The 20,040-nt window shown below is 36.6% G+C and overlaps 1 protein-coding gene across 4 annotated transcripts in view; it reads left to right on the forward strand.

The window, feature by feature from the left end:
* TMEM260 (transmembrane protein 260) overlaps nt 1-20,040 on the forward strand; it is a 60,916-nt gene that overhangs the window by 21,683 nt on the left and 19,193 nt on the right. For 3 of the 4 annotated variants that reach the window (XM_030855090.2, XM_060294846.2, XM_030855083.3), the window contains exons 4-10: nt 4,947-5,124; nt 6,512-6,625; nt 10,288-10,467; nt 11,981-12,021; nt 15,078-15,161; nt 16,365-16,479; nt 17,828-17,997. In XM_030855090.2, coding sequence (XP_030710950.1) covers nt 5,071-5,124; nt 6,512-6,625; nt 10,288-10,467; nt 11,981-12,021; nt 15,078-15,161; nt 16,365-16,479; nt 17,828-17,997 — 758 coding nt within the window. In that variant the 5' untranslated portion in view covers nt 4,947-5,070. The remainder of the gene's footprint in view (nt 1-4,946; nt 5,125-6,511; nt 6,626-10,287; nt 10,468-11,980; nt 12,022-15,077; nt 15,162-16,364; nt 16,480-17,827; nt 17,998-20,040) is intronic. The other variant, XM_030855084.3, reaches the window with a different exon arrangement.

Consider the following 20,040-nt stretch of genomic DNA (forward strand, 5'->3'; position numbering starts at 1 on the left):
GAAAGTAGATTAGTGGTTGCTTAAGCCTGGCAGTGAGATTGCGGGTGGGGATGGGGGGAGATAGTTAAAGGAGAGAGAGTTTCTTTCTGAGGTGATGAAAATGTTATAAAATTGACTGTAGTGATCATTGCATATATCTGTAAATATACTAAAAATATTTAATTGTACACTTTACATGGGTGAATGTACAGTATATGAATTATGTCTCAATAAAGCTTTTTACAAAAGGAAACATTCAAATCTAGTACTGGAAAAAAAAGAAGGAAGTTGCACAGCTTGCAGAATTTCTAGGAGGGATGGATTACCAGGCTCAGAGCCCAAAATATTCAGAGTCCTAGGCAGGTATATGCTAGTGAAACCACCACTGCTGCCATCTCTGGGCCCAGACACCCCAGCTTACACCACCAACACTGACCTGGATTCTGAGCACTGCCCTTCCAAGTGCTGCCATCGTTGTCTGTGAAAATGATGCACAAATCCCACCAGCCATGTCTGATTCTGTCTCCATCCCTGCTTCTTGGCCTCACGATTTTCCAGTTCAAAGAATGGAGCAGGTGATTCTGACAGACAGAGCCCAGGTCATACACCAATGCTCTAGCTGCAAGGGGGATTGGAAAAGTATCTCGTATTTTCAGTGTGTATAATAGGAGGGGCTTTGCCTCATAAACTCATATCCCTCAAGCATAGGAGAGGATTTTAGATGTTAAGCAGCAAAACCAAAAGAAAAGAAAAGGTCCACTACCCTTTTGTCTTCAATTTATATTAGGACTACAACCCAAATTCCTATAGACTGAGTTGATTTCTAAGCAAGCTCATTTGAGATGCTAAAAAGATCATGATTATAGGTTTGATTTCCATTACTGGTTTTATAATCAGTTATCTTCTCTTCTATCACCTTACTCAGCAGTCTCACAAATTATTTCTCTGATACCAAGAAAAATCTAATGAAAGAGTATACGGATTATTTGTTGTAAAACCATCCTGACCTTGGCAGGAGGGTGGTGTGGGACAGAAATCAGGTGGGGAAAATTCAAATTATAAAGACCTTGCTGTTGTAGGATAAGTCTTCAATAAAACGCTAATGTACATAACTATCTGTAATAGTCTAAGGTGACTGGATAAATTTTATCACTGAAGTTGATAATTTTACCTTTACTCTTCAGTTTCTAAAACCTTATGAAATATTTGAAAAGGCAGTTAACATAGTTCATAATTCCAATAATTAATGTCAACAATTCAAACACTAGGATGTCTTCCTGAGTATAATAATGTGTTAAAAATCATTGTAGATTAGTGAGTCATGAGTTTTCTTCCTGAGGATTTGTACATATCAGTTCTCTTTAATTAACTGCTTGGTGGTTTTAAACTTTAATTGCCCTTTCAAAAAAAAAAGGTTAAAATCAATCTTGACAGGTGTGTACAATTCAAGTTGGTAGTATGTTGTGTTGATAAAACAGACATAAACACGATTCTAATAATGGACAAAACTTTTGTTCTGTTCTATTTACTCAAGGAGTGCATAGTTAACCAAGTAAAAGTACAATGTATCATTAGTCTGGAATAAATTATTTGACATTAAAACTAAAATAACCATCTTTTACCCCATAATGTCATGGTCCTAAATAGCTAGACTAACAATTTCAATCCTGATTCTGCCACTTAATTACCTACCATAGGACTTGGAAAAATTACTTGGCCTCCCTGAGCCTCAGTTTCTTCATTTGAAAAAAGGAGACAAATCACGTCTACTCATAGGGTTATTGTGCATATTAAATGAATTAATATAAAGAAGGCACTTAGAGCAATACCTGAAACACAGCTAGCAAGAAACTCAATAAATGTTAGCAAATTATCTTGGAAATTTGCTGATTTTTTTTGGCGGTACGCGGGCCTCTCACTGTTGTGGCCTCTTCCGCAGCGGAGCACAGGCTCCGGACACGCAGGAGCAGCGGCCATGGCTCACGGACCCAGCTACTCGGCAGCATGTGGGATCCTCCCAGACCGGGGCACGAACCCGTGTCCCCTGCATCGGCAGGCGGACTCAACCACTGCGCCACCAGGGAAGCCCCTGATTTGTTTTTTTAACTTCTTCTTTTGCCGTAATTTCAGATTTATAGAAAAGTGGCAAGAAGAGCCCAACTCTGTCTACCCTTTACCCAGGTTCCCCAGATGTTAGTATACCACATTCGCTTTATGCTTGACTCAGTGAGTATGCATGTATTGTTTTGTTTTGTTTTTTAACCATTTAAGAATAAGCTGCAGTTATAGTATCCTTTTACCCTTAAATGCTTCAAGATATGTTCCTTAAAAACATTTTCTTGTATATCCACAGTGGAGGTCTCAAAGAAATTATCAGTGATACAACACTGGTACCTAACCTTCAGACTTGATTCAATTTTTCCAATTTTCTCAGATAGTGTTCTTATAGTAGAAGAAAATCCTAGATCATGTCTTTTATTCTGTTGTGTATTCCTCTTTAATCTGAAACTGTTCCTCAAGATTTTTTTTTGTTTTTTGTCAAGACCTTGACATTTTTTGATACATACGGGCCAGTTATTTTGTAGTGTCCTTCAGTTTGAGTTTGTCTTTCCTCTTGCTTGAATTCAGGTAATGCATTTTTGGCAGGAATGCCATAGAAATGATGCTGTATTCTTTTTATTGCAATAGATAAGGAAGCATATGATGTTTGTTTGTCCCATTACTGGGCTGTCAACTTTGATCATGTGGTTAAGATTGTGTCTGTCCAGTTTGCCACTGTAAAGTTACCATTTCTCCCTTTGTAATTAATCTGTTTACAGGATGATACCTTTAGACTATGTACATATTTCTGTTACTGCAAACCTCTTACCAACTATTTTGGTATCCATTGATTATTGTTATGACAGTTGCCAAATGGTGATTTTAATTCCATCATTTCTTCTGCAGTTATTAGTTATTAGTTGACTTTCCATGGACTTTCTCTTCTCACCCAATTTTTGTATCACTATAGATTCATAGATTCTTATTTATTCATTGGGTTACAGTCTATTACTATAATTATCTTGATGATCAAGTTATGCCCAGTTTGGCCATGAGAGCCCTGTAAGCTGGCTCCTATATCCTTTTGTCATGTCTCCGTTTGAGCACTTCCTTTCTTTTAAGTAGAGGAAGGAATCTTGCATCTTATGCTGACTGTCCAGAGTCATATTGAGAGCTGAAACTTAGTTCCTTTAAAATGTTGCTAATACTTGAAGATTAATTCATTCTCTCATTTGCTAAGTTTCCTTTCTGTGCTTGGGGCCAGATGCTTCCAATCTAAGTGAAGTTTAACTCCAGTTCATATTTCAAAAACAATGTCAAAATAATTGTTACAGACAGTTAAATGCTATCAATATGCAGAGATGGGCTAGAAACCAGGGAATTGAAGAGAAAATTGAGAAAAGAGCAGAGTTTTAATAAAGGAGCAGCGAAGATATTCAGTTCAGCACTACAGCATGAGCAAAGGTGCAGAGCTAGGAATAGTCCTGTCTTATTAGGGAATTTTGAGGAGCTTGACTAGTTGGTGGGAGATCATGTTGGTAATTAGTGGCTAGGGGTGTCTGGTTTATTGGGAGCCTGGATTCCAGCCTAACTCATTTCTTATTTATCCTATAGGGATGAAGAGTATTCACAAAGAGTATGTTTCAGAAAGTTTAATCTGATGTTATATTGCAGAAGGTTGGAAAAACATAAGACAAGTTAGGAAACTATTAAAATAATTGAGTCTAAGGCAATAGGAATACAAATCGAAAGGAATCTGGGAAGGAATTTGGAAGGAAGAAATAACTTTAGGGTACTGAATCAGGATAACTGGGAGAATGGGGTACTCTGCAAGAAATAGGAAACTGATGATTTTTATAAGGGAAAGAAAACAGAAAAATTGTAAAGAGAAACTCAAAACAAGTTTGGTGATACTGAAATTTTTTAGCTTTTTTTTTTTTCTATTAAGATTGATTAAAAGCCATGCAGTTACTCCATACTTTTTATACAAAGCAATACAGCTAAAAAGTAATGCCCTGGGACCATATAATATCATAATTATTAGACACAGAGATGCTTGCTGAATAATGCTTGTAAGCAATAGATTTTCAGTAATAGCTTTAATTTTCATAGCTTTAGATTTATAGTGAAATAGGAAGTTGTTTTGGTTTGATATGCCACACTACCAGTCTCAAATCTTATCTCTGAATTGAGATCCAGTTTCCTTGACTGATTTGAAATGTGGGGCTCTTGTTGGCATTTGGGGGCGAGGAATTTGTTTCCAAGTGTAGCATTTGATTCTTCTGGGTTTCTAAAATTCACATTCCCATCCTTCTCTTTAAAAGATATATCATTTTTAACTTTGACCTTGTGTAAAGAAGAAATCATCAGAAACTAAGAATCTAGCTTACAAGATCTTAAAAGCACCAAATATTGTGACCAAGACATATTTTGCCAAATGTTGGGAGATAAATATAGGAAGTACCTAGATCCAAACATTCCACAATAAGTGAATGTTCCTGAACAGATATTCTGCCGTTTCATTAATTTTTACAATTAAACGCATTGCAGTCTTAACCAGTCATTATCATTCTTCTTCTTAGATATAGCAAGAAAAATGACACAGGTTTGTTATCTCTCTAGCTACTGTCTCTTCAGGCTTTCTGAACTGGCTTGAATCCTAAAGGTTACATCTGAGAACTAAACCTCATCCAATCCATAGGATACCAAGCAGGTTTGTTCATTTGTTTGTTAATAGGTTAATATATGGACTTCATAATTAAAATCTGTTGAAAGGAATTATTACATGAAGTAATGTATTAACCATCTAATGTGTTGGGATAGTGCTGGGCGACTGTCATAATTGCTGCTGCTACAGTTCACAAAAAGGAAAGGAAAGTCCGTCCTTTTGGTTGGGAAAGAAGATTTCATGTTATCTGTATTTGCAGGCTTTCTGGCTCATATGCTGGAGGAATCCTTGCTGCGGGGGTGTTTTCATTTTCTCGTCTAACATGGCAGTGGTCCATTGCAGCAGAGGTTTTTAGCTTAAACAATCTGTTTGTGGGGCTGCTTATGGCTCTTACTGTACATTTTGAGGAGGCAACAACTGCACAAGAAAGATCAAAGGTAACCTATTTTGATCAAAGTGAAATCACTTTTTGTTTTAATTTTTAGACAGATGCTCTGTTTCTTTTTAACTTTGGTTTAGATATTGTTTATCTATTCTGATTACTGTCAAGGTAATCTAGGCATGTTGAGAGAGAAAATATTCTCAATTCTTTTACTATGAACGATGAGAGCCTTTATAAAACATGCAATTTTTTTTTTTCTTTCAGAGTTCAGAAGGTTTTTGAAGAATGAGGGTATTCTGAAATCCCTTTTGAGTCCTATGAGAAAGATAGACTTGTTGGTTAATCCACCATCGCGTGTGTGTGTGTGTGTGTGATCTTAAGATGCCAAGTCCTCAGTTGACTACCTTAAATTATTTACCATTATGGCACATTGACTTATTCTCTAATTGCAAAAAAAATCAAATTTGCACTTTTTTTTTTAACTAAAAGGAGAGGATCAACTGTAAAATGAAGTAGTCCCAAAGAGATTACAGTGACTTCTAAGGCCAACACTATCATCAAAATAATTTGAAATGTGGAGGAACCCTGTCTTCTAAGGGCTTACCGTCTGTACATTGAAGAGTGCCAGATCATCTTAGTATATGCACAGCCTGTGTCATTAAAGATTATAGAAACAAAAGAATATAAAAGTTTATCTGTGGCTTCCATAAACAAACCTGTGGTGCTATTAGAGTTTATTTATTTATTTATTTTGTGGTACGCGGGCCTCTCACTGTTGTGGCCTCTCCCATTGCGGAGCACAGGCTCCGGACGCGCAGGCTCAGTGGCCATGGCTCATGGGCCCAGCCGCTCCGCGGCATGGGGGATCTTCCCAGACCGGGGCACGAACCCGTGTCCCCTGCATCGGCAGGCGGACTCTGAACCACTGCGCCACCAGGGAAGCCCCTAGAGTTTATTTTTTATTTAAAATAAACTTTTTTCTGATTATGAAAATAACAGATGTTCAAAAATAGCAGAAAGACCACCCATAGAGAACCAGATTTCTAAATAAAAGTGTTATATTCAATTTATTTAATTCAATAGGAGAAAAAGTAAAACAGAATTGTTGAACTTCAGTTCTAGATTTCACTTGAATGAGAATTACACAATATCCTGTTACTGTTAGGACATGTCATCTTATAGGACTTAGTAAAACTCAGTTTGAAGACGGTAATTTAAGGTCACACTCTGCAATGATTTGATGAGAATGAAAAATAATAATAAAAAATAATGGTGATAAACATTAGTGCATGTTAGAGAATGACTGTTTGCATCTAAGATGTTGATTTTAACCAGACTTATTGTACAAATGCTTAGCTTTAATATAAAGAATAGCTTTTTACTATTGTGCTGTTTTTGGTGAATTTTTAACTTGGATTTTTTTTCTTTTTTTTTCTTTTCAGATAGCTAAAATTGGTGCTTTCTGCTGTGGCCTTAGCTTATGTAATCAGCACACAGTAGTAGTCTATGTTTTGTGCATAATACCATGGATTCTTTTTCGACTTTTAAAAGAGAAGGTAAGTTTTTCTTTTTTTTTTTGCGGTACGCGGGCCTCTCACTGCCATGGCCTCTCCCGTTGCGGAGCACAGGCTCCGGACGCGCAGGCTCAGCGGCCATGGCTCACGGGCCCAGCCGCTCCACGGCATTTGGGATCTTCCCAGACCGGGGCACGAACCCGTGTCCCCTGCATCGGCAGGCAGACTCTCAACCACTGCCCCACCAGGGAAGCCCCAAAGGTAAGTTTTTGAGTAAAAATGAAAATTCGTAATATTTTATTTATGCCCACTATGACATTTAGGGAATCAGAAAACATGGGGCTTGCTTTATTTATTTATTTATTTCATATAAAGCTTGATAGGAATATCATTGAATCTATAGATGGCGTTGGGTAGTATGAACATTTTAACAATATTAATTATTTTAATCCATGAACATGATATATCTTTTCATTTGTGTCTTCTTCAGTTTCTTTCATCAATGTCTTACAGTTTTCAGTACACAGATATTTCACCTCCTTGGTTAAATTTATTCCTAAGCATTTTATCTTTTTGATGTTATTGTAAATGAGATAGTTTATTTTTTTCCAGATAGTTCATTATTATTATATAGAAACACAACTAATTTTTGTGTGTTGATTTTGTATCCTTCAACTTTCCTGAATTTGTTTATTAGTTCTAACAGCTTTTTGATGGAATCTTTAGGATTTTCTATATAAGATCATGTCATCTGCAAACAGAGACAATTTTATTTCTTCTTTTTTTTTTTTTTCTTTTGGCTCTGCTGAGCCGCATATGGGATCTTAGTTCTCCCACCAGGGATCGAACCCCTGCCACCTGCAGTGGAAGCGTGGATTCCTAACCACTGGACTGCCAGGGAAGTCCCACTTCTTCCTTTCTAATTTGGATTCGTTTTATTTCTTTTTCTTGCCTGATTACTCTGAGTAGGACATCAGTACTATGTTGAACATGAGTGGTAAGACTGGTGAGTGGGCACCCTTGTCTTGTTCCTGATCTTAAAGGAGAAGCTTTCAGTCTGTCACCACTGAGTATGATGTTAGCTGTGGGCTTGTCATATATGGCTTTTATTACGTTAATGTATGACCCACATCCATTAAATCAGAATTATTTTAGATTGGGATCAGCCACTGGCTCGGCTCTGCAGATGTGCACAACTGCTGGCTGAGATCTCTGCTCTGGCACTGCTGCAAGCAGGAACGTGGTCTGCCAAGATGGGAGACTGGTTGCTGTAAGCCTTGCTCCCCTTCTCCGTCTCTATCTGATCCCCAGTGGTTGAGCCCTGAAGATCCCCCCAGTAGTCCCTGCGAGGTGAGAACTGAGTGAGCCTCCTGGGAAGCATCCTGCAATGCTGGGGGAGTGGGATATCCACCTTGGGCTCTTTTCCCACTGGAAAAACTGTAGTCCTAGGGGAGTCCTCTTGGTGCGGTGCTATGCTGGCCTAGGGGAGGGGTGACGTGGTCAGGGTGCCCCCTGACACTTCGAAAGTGGTCTTTCTCGGTCTCTGTGGTCCAGGAATATGCTTTAGCCTCAACCCCAGTTTCTGGGATTTTCACAGCGGGGCCATGTCTATGGATAGTTGCTGATGGTGTTTTGTGAGGACTGAAGTTGGGAATGATTTATGTTGCCATCTTGATGGTGTCAGTCTTAGCCAGTCTTCTGATATCACAGGAGGTGCATTTAGATATCAGAGAGGTACATTCTCTGGCATGAACTTAAAAATCTTTTGTGTTAGTTCTTTGAAGGGAGAGCTGTATTCTTATATAAAACATGCAAGACTCAATAGTTGACAAGTTAGGAGCCTGGTCTGAGAGCCTGTTTACTCTGTACTTAGATCAGCTACTGATGAATGACGAAATTTGGGAAAGTATGACTCTTCAAAGGACCTTTTATTTTCCTTATTTAAAGAGCAGAGGCTAGAAAATAAGATCTACCAGTGAAGTGACAGGGAGTTGGATCTCACTGGTCAGGTGATCTAAGGCAGAGCTGGAGGTCCTGAGTCAGTTGGTTGCAACCCTGACTGCTCACTTAAATTATTTGGGAAGCTTTAAAAAAGTAAGTAAGAGAGAGTGTGCATGTGTGTGTGGCTGTGTGGCTGTGTGTATCTCTGTGTGTGTGTGATCCCACCACCCTAAAATAATTCTGATTTAATTGATTTGGGGTAAGGCCCAGATATTAATATTTTTAAAAAGTTCCCCAGGTGATTCCAGTATACATGCAGCTGGGACTCAGAACCTCTCTCCTGTACTCTCTGAAATAGATCTCATGTGATTGTTCCCCTTTTTATTTCCCATACAAAAGGAAAATTCTGCAGCAACTGCATCTTGCCATTCTAAACTGAACCTTATAATATGCAGAAACTACCAAAATCTAAACATTTACTTTCTTTAAAGGTACTTTTAAGAATAGCAAAGGCATATTTTTCAGTTAGTTATTTCTTTTTTTTTTTTTTTTGCGGTACGCGGGCCTCTCCCTGTTGTGGCCTCTCCCGTTGCGGAGCAACAGGCTCCAGACAGGCAGGCTCAGTGGCCATAGCTCACGGGCCCAGCCGCTCCGCGGCATGTGGGATCCTCCCGGACCGGGGCACGAACCTGCGTCCCCTACAACCGCAGGCGGACTCTCAACCACTGCGCCACCGGGGAAGCCCCAGTTAGTTATTTCTTATACTTTTTTCATCCCATCATTTTTATGAATCTCATTACCACTTTAGAAATGTCAAACAAAATTAGTACTATAATAAAAACACTCCATTTTCAATTAAGAATGTTTATTTGAAAATGCTGATGTAAGTCAACTGCTTTTCTACTTCTGGTGAATGCAAACTTTGGTACTCATATTCACTGTCACCTATGAATTCTCCTTTTTTGTAAAGGAAAAATGGGCAATTTCCAATTACAATATTTGTAAGAGACCCTTTTCCCAGTTACTAAAGCAACCACTATTTGAATCTTTCTAGTATACCAGAATTCTTCTGGACTTAATCTTTATAAAAATTTGGCAGTGTTGTCCTTTGTTTTAGAAATGTGAAGATGAGAAATATATTCTCCTTGAGGCAAGACTGTTGCATACAACAACAAGTTTCCTTCCTTCCTGTGTAAATTGAGAAAAAAGAACATTTGGATGAACTGGGATGTTACTTAAAAGCTAGCTTCATTTGTGCCAAGTATTTTCATTAAATGTCCAAAACACTTGTAGAAAGAACATATTGTCAGTGTACAATCATAATAAAGTATATAGTTGAAGTCTGCTCCTGATGATGGGAATGAAGTGACAGTATTAGAACAATATTTTGGGCATTTTCAAAAACGGCCAGACACCGTAATCACTTCCAAGTGGGTTATCTCAGCTGTGCAATACTGCATGTCATGACATGGTTTTAAATGTAAAAGTTGCAATAGACATGATACTCATGAGTCTTTGCTAATATTATTTGCTTCACTCAGATTTCACCTGCCATGCAAAGGAATTCAGACTGATGCAATTTTCTAGTAATCCACAGTAATCAGAAAGTTTAACATCGTATTCTGTGGTGACTTAATATAAATTGAGAGATCAGCTCTGAGTAAACATATTTGATGTTTTCCTTGATGTGTTCTTGAAGTTCCAGGATGAATCTGACTAAAATAAACATTATTATACATGTGACACTGTGTGCTCTGATGCAGGAACTCTCCCTGGGCTCTTTGTTGAAGTTGGGTCTGTACCTCTCTGCTGGTTTGCTGCCCTATGTCTACCTTCCTATCTCATCCTACCGCCATCAAGCCCGTTGGACCTGGGGAGACCAGACAACATTGCCAGGATTTTTGACACATTTTCTCAGGGAAGAATATGGAACATTCAGTCTGGTAAATTTATATTTCAAGCCCTTTTAAGGAAATAAGTGGCAAAACTTCAGTGTTCTGCCTGGACCTTGAGTGGAAAAAAAAAAATCAGTGTTTTTGTATCAATGACAGTACCTGGAATTTTCATTTGTTATTTGTATAGCAGACTTGCCCCTTGGAATGTAGCCTTTCACATATGTTAGAAAAAAAAAATGAATCACTTAATCCGACATCATCCTGTTGTATATCCTGAATGTGTTTTTCAGGATAACAAGCAGTAAAAAGACTGCTGCCCGCAGTTGAAGCATTTCAGTCTTGTTAGCATTGGGTATCACTTGGGCTCTTGGTCTGTGATTAAAAATATTTGGAAATGATTAAAGGGAAAAAAATCTCAAAAATTTTAATATACCTTAATGAGTATATTTGTTTCTTTTTTTAAAACATATTTGATGAACAGTGTTCATGTTAGTATTCAGTGGGGGATCTAAATATGTAAATGCTTCATAAAATATCTCACTTAATGGAAACTGTATGTTCTAAAGAATTTCAAAAGGCCTTTCTTTTCCTAAGACATAAATTAGGGGAAGACACTAAATGTGGTTGTAGGTAATGGCTATCTGAAAAGTGAAAGGATAAATAGGTGGGTTTTTATTTTAAGAAAGACAGTTGTATCTGATTTTTCTTTCATGGTTTGCACTTTCTGTGTCTTAAGAAGGCAAATCTCAGAAGACTACAATATTATATGATACCATTTATACAAAATTCTAAGCCATGCAAAAACTAAACAGTCTATTGCTGAAGGATACATAAAAAGTAGTAAAACTATATAGTAAAACTGTATATATATATACAGTTACCACTGGGGGACAAGAAAGCCCCTTTGAGAGCTTTGTGAGATACCTCATGGTATTCGTGCAGTTCTGTTTCTTCAGTGAGTGGTGAGTCTATAGATTTTTTAAAACTCTTTATTCCCTAAACATATATTACATATGTTTTTTGTATGTAGGAGGTATTTCATAATAAAGTCATTTAATAAAAGGATAATTATTATTTTTTGACTTAGAAAGTTTGGTACTTTAAATTTATACTCTGGTTTACTTACATTGGTTATTCCATTGAAATATTGCTTGAGGGCCATTCCAGATTTGAAATGTGTATAATTCACACATAATTGTGAAATTACAGGCAGGCGATAATGAGCTTTAACCAAAGTGCCCAAAAAAAGAGCTTAAAGAGACTTTGTAATGAAAGTGTAAAATCTGTTAGTTCATTAATGTGTTAATCATTCCTGCTGGAAGAGTTTAACTGATTTTTAGCCAATTATTGTCTCTGAAATTATTCCTAAGGGATATCTGTGTTTAGTTTTCACTGACTTCTCCTAAAAAATCCAATAAGGCTCTGAAGTAAACACTTTGAATGAAGAGACAAGTTGCATTGTATATTTAAACATGTATCTTTTAAATCAGGGTAATTAAAACACAATAGTCTACCAAAGCTTCAGTTTAATGCTTATGCAAATAAACTTTTTTATGTTTAGGCCAAATCTGAAATAGGATCCAGTATGTCTGAAATATTGCTGTGAGTATGAAATATCTTAAACTATTTTTAAATGAATTCTTTATTAGTTCCTTTAAACGATTTTAGGGATTTCTGAGTTTATCTCTTTGTGAAGCAGTACGTCTGAGATGTAGTTTTCACCTCTGTGGTTAACAGTTTTTGTGTATAATGACAAATATTCCAGCATTTCCTTCAATAAGATAAAGCTTAAAATGAGTAATAAATAAAACAGTAAATAAGACTATTAGGAGACTAAATAGAATATATAAAATGAAAATGTTTCAACTTTCAGTTGTATACAAAATTACCCAATGTATTGTTGCTTTAGAAATAACTTTTTCTTTGTTTATATCTTCTTTCTTTTGGAGACATTTTAGAACATTGTATTTAACACAATTTGAACAAATATTTTCTTGTTATTTTGGTTTGAGCTACATTCATTTAATTCTTCAAACATTAATTTATTTAATGTTTTTTAAGAGTTCCTTTAAGCTGTCTGTAAGCTCTATTTTTGACTTGCATATGTTTAAACATCCAGCCTTATTAGAACCAGCTTAAGCAAATATATTTTCATCTATATTATCTATTAGAGTTCTTTGAAAAATGGGTTAATATTTGCTTTAAAACCTATACAAAGCTGGGATGAAGTGAGAGAGTAACACTGACATATATACACTACCAAATGTAAAATAGATAGCTAGTGGGAAGCAGCTGCATAGCACAGGGAGATCAGCTCCGTGCTTTGTGACCACCTAGAGGGGTGGGATAGGGAGGATGGGAGGGAGATGCAAGAGGGAGGTGACATGGGGATATATGTATATGTATAGCTGATTCACTTTGTTATAAAGCAGAAACAAACACAGCATTGTAAAGCAATTATACTCCAGTAAAGATGTTAAAAAAAAAACCTATACAGATTAAGGCAACTTGAAAAATATAAATACCAGTTCTGTAATATTCTTACAATATTTTCAGTATAAAATTAGGGATGAATAGGTTTCTCTAACACTAAAGTGATCTAACTATTAATATGGAATTCACAGGACTACTTGAAAACTATTTTTAAAATATGGGGAAAATATTTCAAATCTATATGTGAGGTAGTTCACAGGTTCTCACAATTTCTGTCTTGTTCATTTGCTAGCTTGCTTGCTTCCTTCCATACTTACTTCTTTTCTTTTTAAATTACTTTCTTTTTACTCCAAGAAATGATACATAATTATTACAGAAAATTTAGCAAATACAGGCAAGCAAACCAAGAAATTAAAATTACTATAATTCCAACATGCAGAGATAACCACTGTTCTTAATCCATTAACATTTTTATCTATATCCTTCCAATATTTTTAATATTTTTGCTTGTTTTTGAAAATGTAATCATAATGTATACTCTGTTTTGTTAGCCTGCTGTTTTTCATTTAATACTATATCTTGAAAATATTTCCCTGCCACCAGTTATTCTTATATAACCTTTTGAGGTTCTTACAATTGACTTTAAATATTTCTTTTTATGTCTGACAGAGACTTTTGTGGCTCCTTTTTCTTTTCTGTTGGGAAGAAGGTAGTAAGAAGCTCAGTTCCCCTTTTAAAGATAAAGACAACTTTATCAGTGTCTCTGGGCTTCTCCTTTGTTCTGCTTTTCTCCATGCCAAGACTCCCTGCGGGCTCTTTTCTACCTACCTTCCAAAGTTGTCACATTCAGGATCACTAGTATATTTTGTCTTAACAATCCCACATGAACTCCAGAGAAGCCTCAAGACTAATCCTAGACCATACATCTAACTCTCATTAGTAGCACATAAAAGTCATTTATTGGGGAACTTAAAGACCTCCTTTACATTGAAATAATAGCAGTTAGGTCATATACTTAGAAAAAAAGACTTGACAAGAGCGATGACCACTCACACCGACACTGTTTGCTCAAACGAAATCGTAATACGGTATGGGGGCATAATCCTAGCACTCTCTGAATGAGTGAGAGAATTTCTAGTCTTTGTTTCAGGTGGACAAGAGTATTGAGAAAGGCAACTCATAATTAACTTACTAGAAAATCCTTCAACATGATGGAACTTAATCATCTTCTCTTTTCCAGTCAAGCAAATTACATTCTTTCTCCATGCATATCTTTAAATTGCAATCCTGTTGAATTGCATTCTGGAAATTATTGAATCTAACCCTAGGCAGTGTCCATGTTTTAGAGCTTTACATTTAAGCAACAGATCTCCAAGAATAAATTTTGAGACTGACTTCATTCCTTTTGAAGAATGGTTTGAAATGGGCCTCATGCTGGAATCAATTTTTCAAGTGTATTTGAAAATGAGTAAGGATATCTTCTCATAGTAGATAAGTTTCCATTAGTAAAATACACATTGTGTAGTTTCCATAATTATGGCATCACATTTTCTCCAGTAAAATTGCCAGTAGGGAGAAGAAAGTTCTTTGAGATAGTGTATAGAGTCATTTCTTTTTTAAAAATTGGAGACTGCTAGAGCTATTTGAGAACTCAGGTAACACTTAGAAAATGCTTATTAGTTAATGAAAGAATTTAGATTAATTGTAGGGGGAAAATACATTTCTTGGAGATTGCTTAAACATTTTTTGAACCAAATAGTATAGAAACCAAGGAAGCCTTTTACGGAAGAAGATAACCTAGAAAAGGATGGTTAGAGATCACTTCTCTTTCCTTTTTTCTTCATGATTGGATCTCCAGAAAATTATTTGAATTGTTTTATTTTCAGTTTCATATGACTTCTTATCAGACTAATCTAGGATACAAATTGGTTTATAATATCAGTATAGTATACCAATATCAAAAATACCGAATAATTATTTGTTCTTATCTCAGGTCAAATTGTGTAAGTTGTTAACCAAATGTTACAACTGGAAAATATCTTAGACTGTTTAACTCTTTCTTGTGGTACTTTTTCTTCCCAGTTTAAAAGAATACAAAATTTTAAAATCTGACTCAAAGCCTTAAAATTATTCATTGCATAATCAGATATAGTCTATAAAGAATGCTTTATTTGGAACTAACAAATTTGGTTTTTGCCAACAATAAATTAGATTGTCTTTTACAGTTCTCAGGTGACAAATATGAGGACGCAACTCTCATTCAACATTCAAGCCCTTGCAGTTTGGGCAAATATATGTTTAGTAAGAAAGTGAGTAAAGTAATTCCTTTTTCCATTATTTTTCCCATGTTCATTAATTGAATTAATATATTCAATGTCATTATAGAACATTGCCAGTAGTATTTTATATTCCAAATAAATGACTCTAACCAGTTGTATTTAGGCAAATATGTATTGCTTTTTTGCTAGGTTTTTTTTCTAATTATAAATTAATGACTTTGGAACACTGAACAGTATATTATAATCTAACTAAGTGGGCCATCTGATATCTTAAACTTCTGGTTTGATCTCTTACTATCCCATAGCCAATTATTGTTGCTTTGCAAAAGAGGCAAACAATTATTTGAACTCCCCTGAAGAAAAAAGTAACTTCCAATGATAAAAGGAAACCTAAAAAAATATAGCACTATTTACCTCCATTATTTTCTTGTTCATTTACGTTCTAGCCTTTTGAGTGTATTTTATGTAAATATATATTTGTATACACATTTATAGTTTTATTTCCTTAACATTATATTTTGAGCTTTTTCCCATACCATAAGAGATACTTAGAATCATTTAAATTTCTGTATAATATTCCATACTATAACCTAGGACAATTAATTTAAATGTTCTCCTATTTGAGGGTCTTAGATTGCTTCCACTTTTTCCACTATTATAAGTAATACCAAAGCATTGTTATGGATTAATTCTTATCCACATTTCTGGTTCTTGCTTAAAAATTTATGCCCACATGTCAAATTACTGGGTCAATGAATGTGAATATTTTCTTTAAGGCTCTTGATATATATTATCAAATTAACTTTTCTTGAACATTGTACTAACATATATTCTCATACAACTGCATTCTCACCAGCACTGAGATTTGTCATTTTTAAATCTTTATTATTTTGATGCATGAAATTACTCTTTTGTTTTGCATGTTTAATTACATCTTAAATTTAACAAGATTAGTAATTTATATTTCTTCTGCAGATTTTAACTTCGTATCTTTTGCTGCATATTTCCAAATTATGCTGTCGACAATATGTAGTGCAGCGTATGGTTTATTACTATGCTTTGGTTATCTATTCCAACTCATATTTTTAAACCTAAGATCTTTCTTTTTTCCTACTTAAAAATGGAAAGTTTTTTAGTTCCAATTTTTTTTTTAATAGTTTTAAACTGTGTAATATTATTATTGATATTCATGTCACATAAATAATTTTGGACATATTTTAATTTTTTTTATAGGGACAGACAGAACTCATCATTAGTATGGCTTTTTACTGGAATGTTTTGCATTTATTCATTGTTCTTTGCTTGGAGGGCAAATTTAGATATTTCAAAACCACTTTTCATGGGTGTGGTAAGTTTTACTTAGATATATCCTTTGACCAGAAAGTTAGTGAAGAATGTACAAATTTGTCTTTCGTGAATCTCGTAGAAGAGCAAGTTATCTCAGAAATAGTTAAAATTGTATATACATTATTATAAATCAAAATTTAAATGATTGAACCAGTAAGGCTAAGCCTTCTTTTTTGGGGGGGTGGGGGGAGGGGGGCGGGAAGCATTGTTTAGTTAACACAATAGTTAAATAGAAAAATAAAAATGTAAGGTAGATTTCATTGAGTCATTTTATATGTGTGCTTGCAGATATAGGTACTACTGTATTTCTCCTGGGATTTTCTTTTAAAAATAGCAAAGAAATATGGGTTGTAATTAGGGGCTCTAGCAACACATTCCCTTATTTCTTACCTCACCAGTCCAAGCCTGTGCAAAAGAGCAAGTATATTTCTGTTTTTCCCTGACTACCATATCTGAGATTAGAGTATTTCTTCTCCTTACAGAAGAAACTATATAAATGTAGATAGCTCTTTTTTGAACAGCTGAAACAGTGTGGGTGTGGGTGTGGGTGTGGGGGGGTGTGTGTGTGTGTGTGTGTGTGTGTGTGTGTTCAAGAGGCCTGATGATAATACCTTACTTGAGAACCTGAGTTCTGAATCAGTTGAGAACACGATAAACCAGTACATTGGGTGGGAGAATCACCTTTGTTACCCATAATGCTGAGATTGGAGAATGTGGTTAATATCAGTGGGGAAGGGAGTCTCCTCATCCTGCATCCCTGAATGGACTAGTCACAGGCAGTGCTGCACAGGGCAGGCCTCTCCCCTCCCCAGCTCACCTCACCCCAGAGTCTTCCCCTGGACAAGTACTTCCTGTGGGCGGCTCACTTCCAAGAGGAAAAGAGAGGAAAGTGGAGAGCTATGCAGGCCCAGTCCCAGCTCCCAAACTCCCCAGTCAGCTCAGTCCCTACAATCCTTCAGGAAGAAATAAGTGAGGGTAGAGAGAGGCCAGGAGTGTTATACTAGTGGAGCTTCCCTGCATGGAAGGAAACATCAGGAGTTAAGCAAAAGCACTTCTCCACCTCTTCTGCTTTGAATGTTAGAATAAAGAGTTCAAGATGAAGTTTGTAGTATAGAAAAGAATGTGTGGATCCAAAAAGGGAGATCCACACGTCAAACAGGGAAGGAGGAATGCTTGAAAATTGAAAAATAAAGTGACATGGAGTTAGGTTGGAGAAGTCAGTTAAGAATACCTAAATGACACAGGCATAAGCAGCTAGATACATGCAATATATTTTAAAAATATATAAATACCTGATTGATTGCATGAACCAATCAACTGGACGCACTGTTTGCATGCCTCTTTCACAGGTGGAACGGTTCTGGATGCAGAGCAATGCAGTGGTGGCTGTCCTCGCTGGCATCGGTTTGGCTGCACTTGTTTCTGAGAGTAACCGAGTACTGAACACCAATGGGCTTCAGTGTCTGGAATGGCTTTCAGCAACTCTTTTTGTAATTTACCAAATATATTCTAACTATAGGTAACACCTGGTTATTTTTATGAAAAGTAGCATTCAAGCCAGAGGCGTTTGGATATTTAGATTCTAGGGGTTTGTCTTATTTTTACCTTCCACTAGTTTTCAAAGTGAGACAGCTTGGTCTGAATGCAGTGGTTCTTAAACTTTTGAACAAGACTCTCAGCATGAGTAATGTGTAGTTTCAGGCCATTGCAAACAAGGTTTTGGCTGGTGCATGTAAACACTCTGTATATTTTCCACTAAGGAATCCTAGAGATACTTTGTAGAATCTGGAGTGTACCTAAAATTCCATGATCTGAAATACCACTTAGATGGAGACTAAAGACATTTGGGGTTTTTTTGTGTGCCCTAAAATAATTCACTTTTTGCTTCAAAGATTTCATCTTTTGAGTAATCCTTGGCCCTTATCTCGTATTCTCTGTAGTAGTGTATATTAAGTATTTTAAATAATCAAAGTTCTAGAAGTTTCTTAGCCCTGATGCATTATTAGTATTATATGTGTTTTTCAAAATCTGCTTAATAACCATTATAATGAAAACTTCAGTCTAACATAAAAGATGTAAAAGTTTAGATGATAGTTCATTTATTTGCGGCAGTATTGAGTAAACATTACAGAAGTGGAAGAGTCCACTGGAGTTTTGTTACACTGAGATTTGATTGGTACTTTAAAAGGTTACACTCCCCCTTTCAACTTAACTTGAAAAACTGATGTTCTTTATAATACTGAGGAAGAGCCGGTGTTAGGAAGGCTGTGTCACCAGGAGGCCTTGTGGGAAGGGGATGCAGGTCCCAGATACAACTCCAAGTTCAAGAAGGGTTTGCCGAGCCCATAGTGTGTTTCCCACCCTTTTTTTAAAAAAAAACCTTAACTATTTATTTGTTTTTTCGGCTGCACTGGGTCTTCATTGCTGTGCACGGGCTTTCTCTAGTTATGGCGAGCGGGGACTCCTCTTCACTGCGGTGCGAGGGCTTCTCATTGCGGTGCCTCCTCTTGTGGAGCACCGGCTCTAGGCGCGCAGGGTCAGTAGCTGTGGCGCACGGGCTCTAGAGCGCAGGGTCAGTAGCTGTGGCTCGCGGGCTCTAGGCGCGCGGGCTTCAGTAGTTGTGGCACATGGGCTTAGTTGCTCCGCGGCATGTGGGATCTTCCTGGAGCAGGGCTCGAACCCGTGTCCCCTGCATTAGCAGGCGGATTCTTAACCACTGTGCCACCAGGGAAGTTCCACTCACCCTTTTTTATCCCAGTCTTCTCGTGGCTCAGGTCTTTAGGGCAATTCCAGTTCCACACCAGGGATGCCTGCACAGACTGGGTGGTTTGGTTTGGTTTTGATTCTTTTTTTACCCCAGGTGAATGGAATAGACAGCAACTTTCCTGGGTGGCAAAATGTGAGGCATCACCCTGCAATGTAGGGAATCACAGTAGAAAATGGTTGCATCAGTTACAAAGGCAAGGATAATATTTTGTTTCCGGAAGTATTCATTTGCTTTGTGATGCTAACCCAGTGATTCAACTTTAGGCTGTGTTTTTCAGTACCATTACATGTAATGGACCTGATAATAACAGGAAGGACATTGCTTCTTCTGTTTTTCGATGCGTTTCCTTTCTTGTATTCTTTTTCTTTTTTCACGGAAAGCTCTCAGAATTCATGCCAGTTTTTTCTTTGAAGTTAGAAAGTCCACTTCATCCCTGAAAAGAGTTGTACTGCTGTTGTTGGCAATGGCAGATTATGCCTGGAGAGAAGTAAATATCTCAACACATTATTCCTTCCCTTCTTTCTCATTGGTCTCATTCTCTAGTGATTTCTCAGTCTAGAAGGGAGAGAGGAACACAGGGAGTCTTTGGTCCAGGGAAGTGGTGGAAAGGATCAACCTCTATGTGCAAGAGAGTCAGACAAACGTGCAAATTTATGCCAGAAACTGGCAGATTTCCTTTTGCATTTCTGAAAATTCCTTTGAGCTAAATGGAATTAACATGAAATTACCTTAAACTCCAAGTGGAATCAGAAACCTTACTTCTTTTTAGTGAAATTGGATATGCTTTTAGGAAAA

Source organism: Globicephala melas, chromosome 2 (genome assembly GCF_963455315.2).
Source record: "Globicephala melas chromosome 2, mGloMel1.2, whole genome shotgun sequence".
Taxonomy (NCBI): domain Eukaryota; kingdom Metazoa; phylum Chordata; class Mammalia; order Artiodactyla; family Delphinidae; genus Globicephala; species Globicephala melas.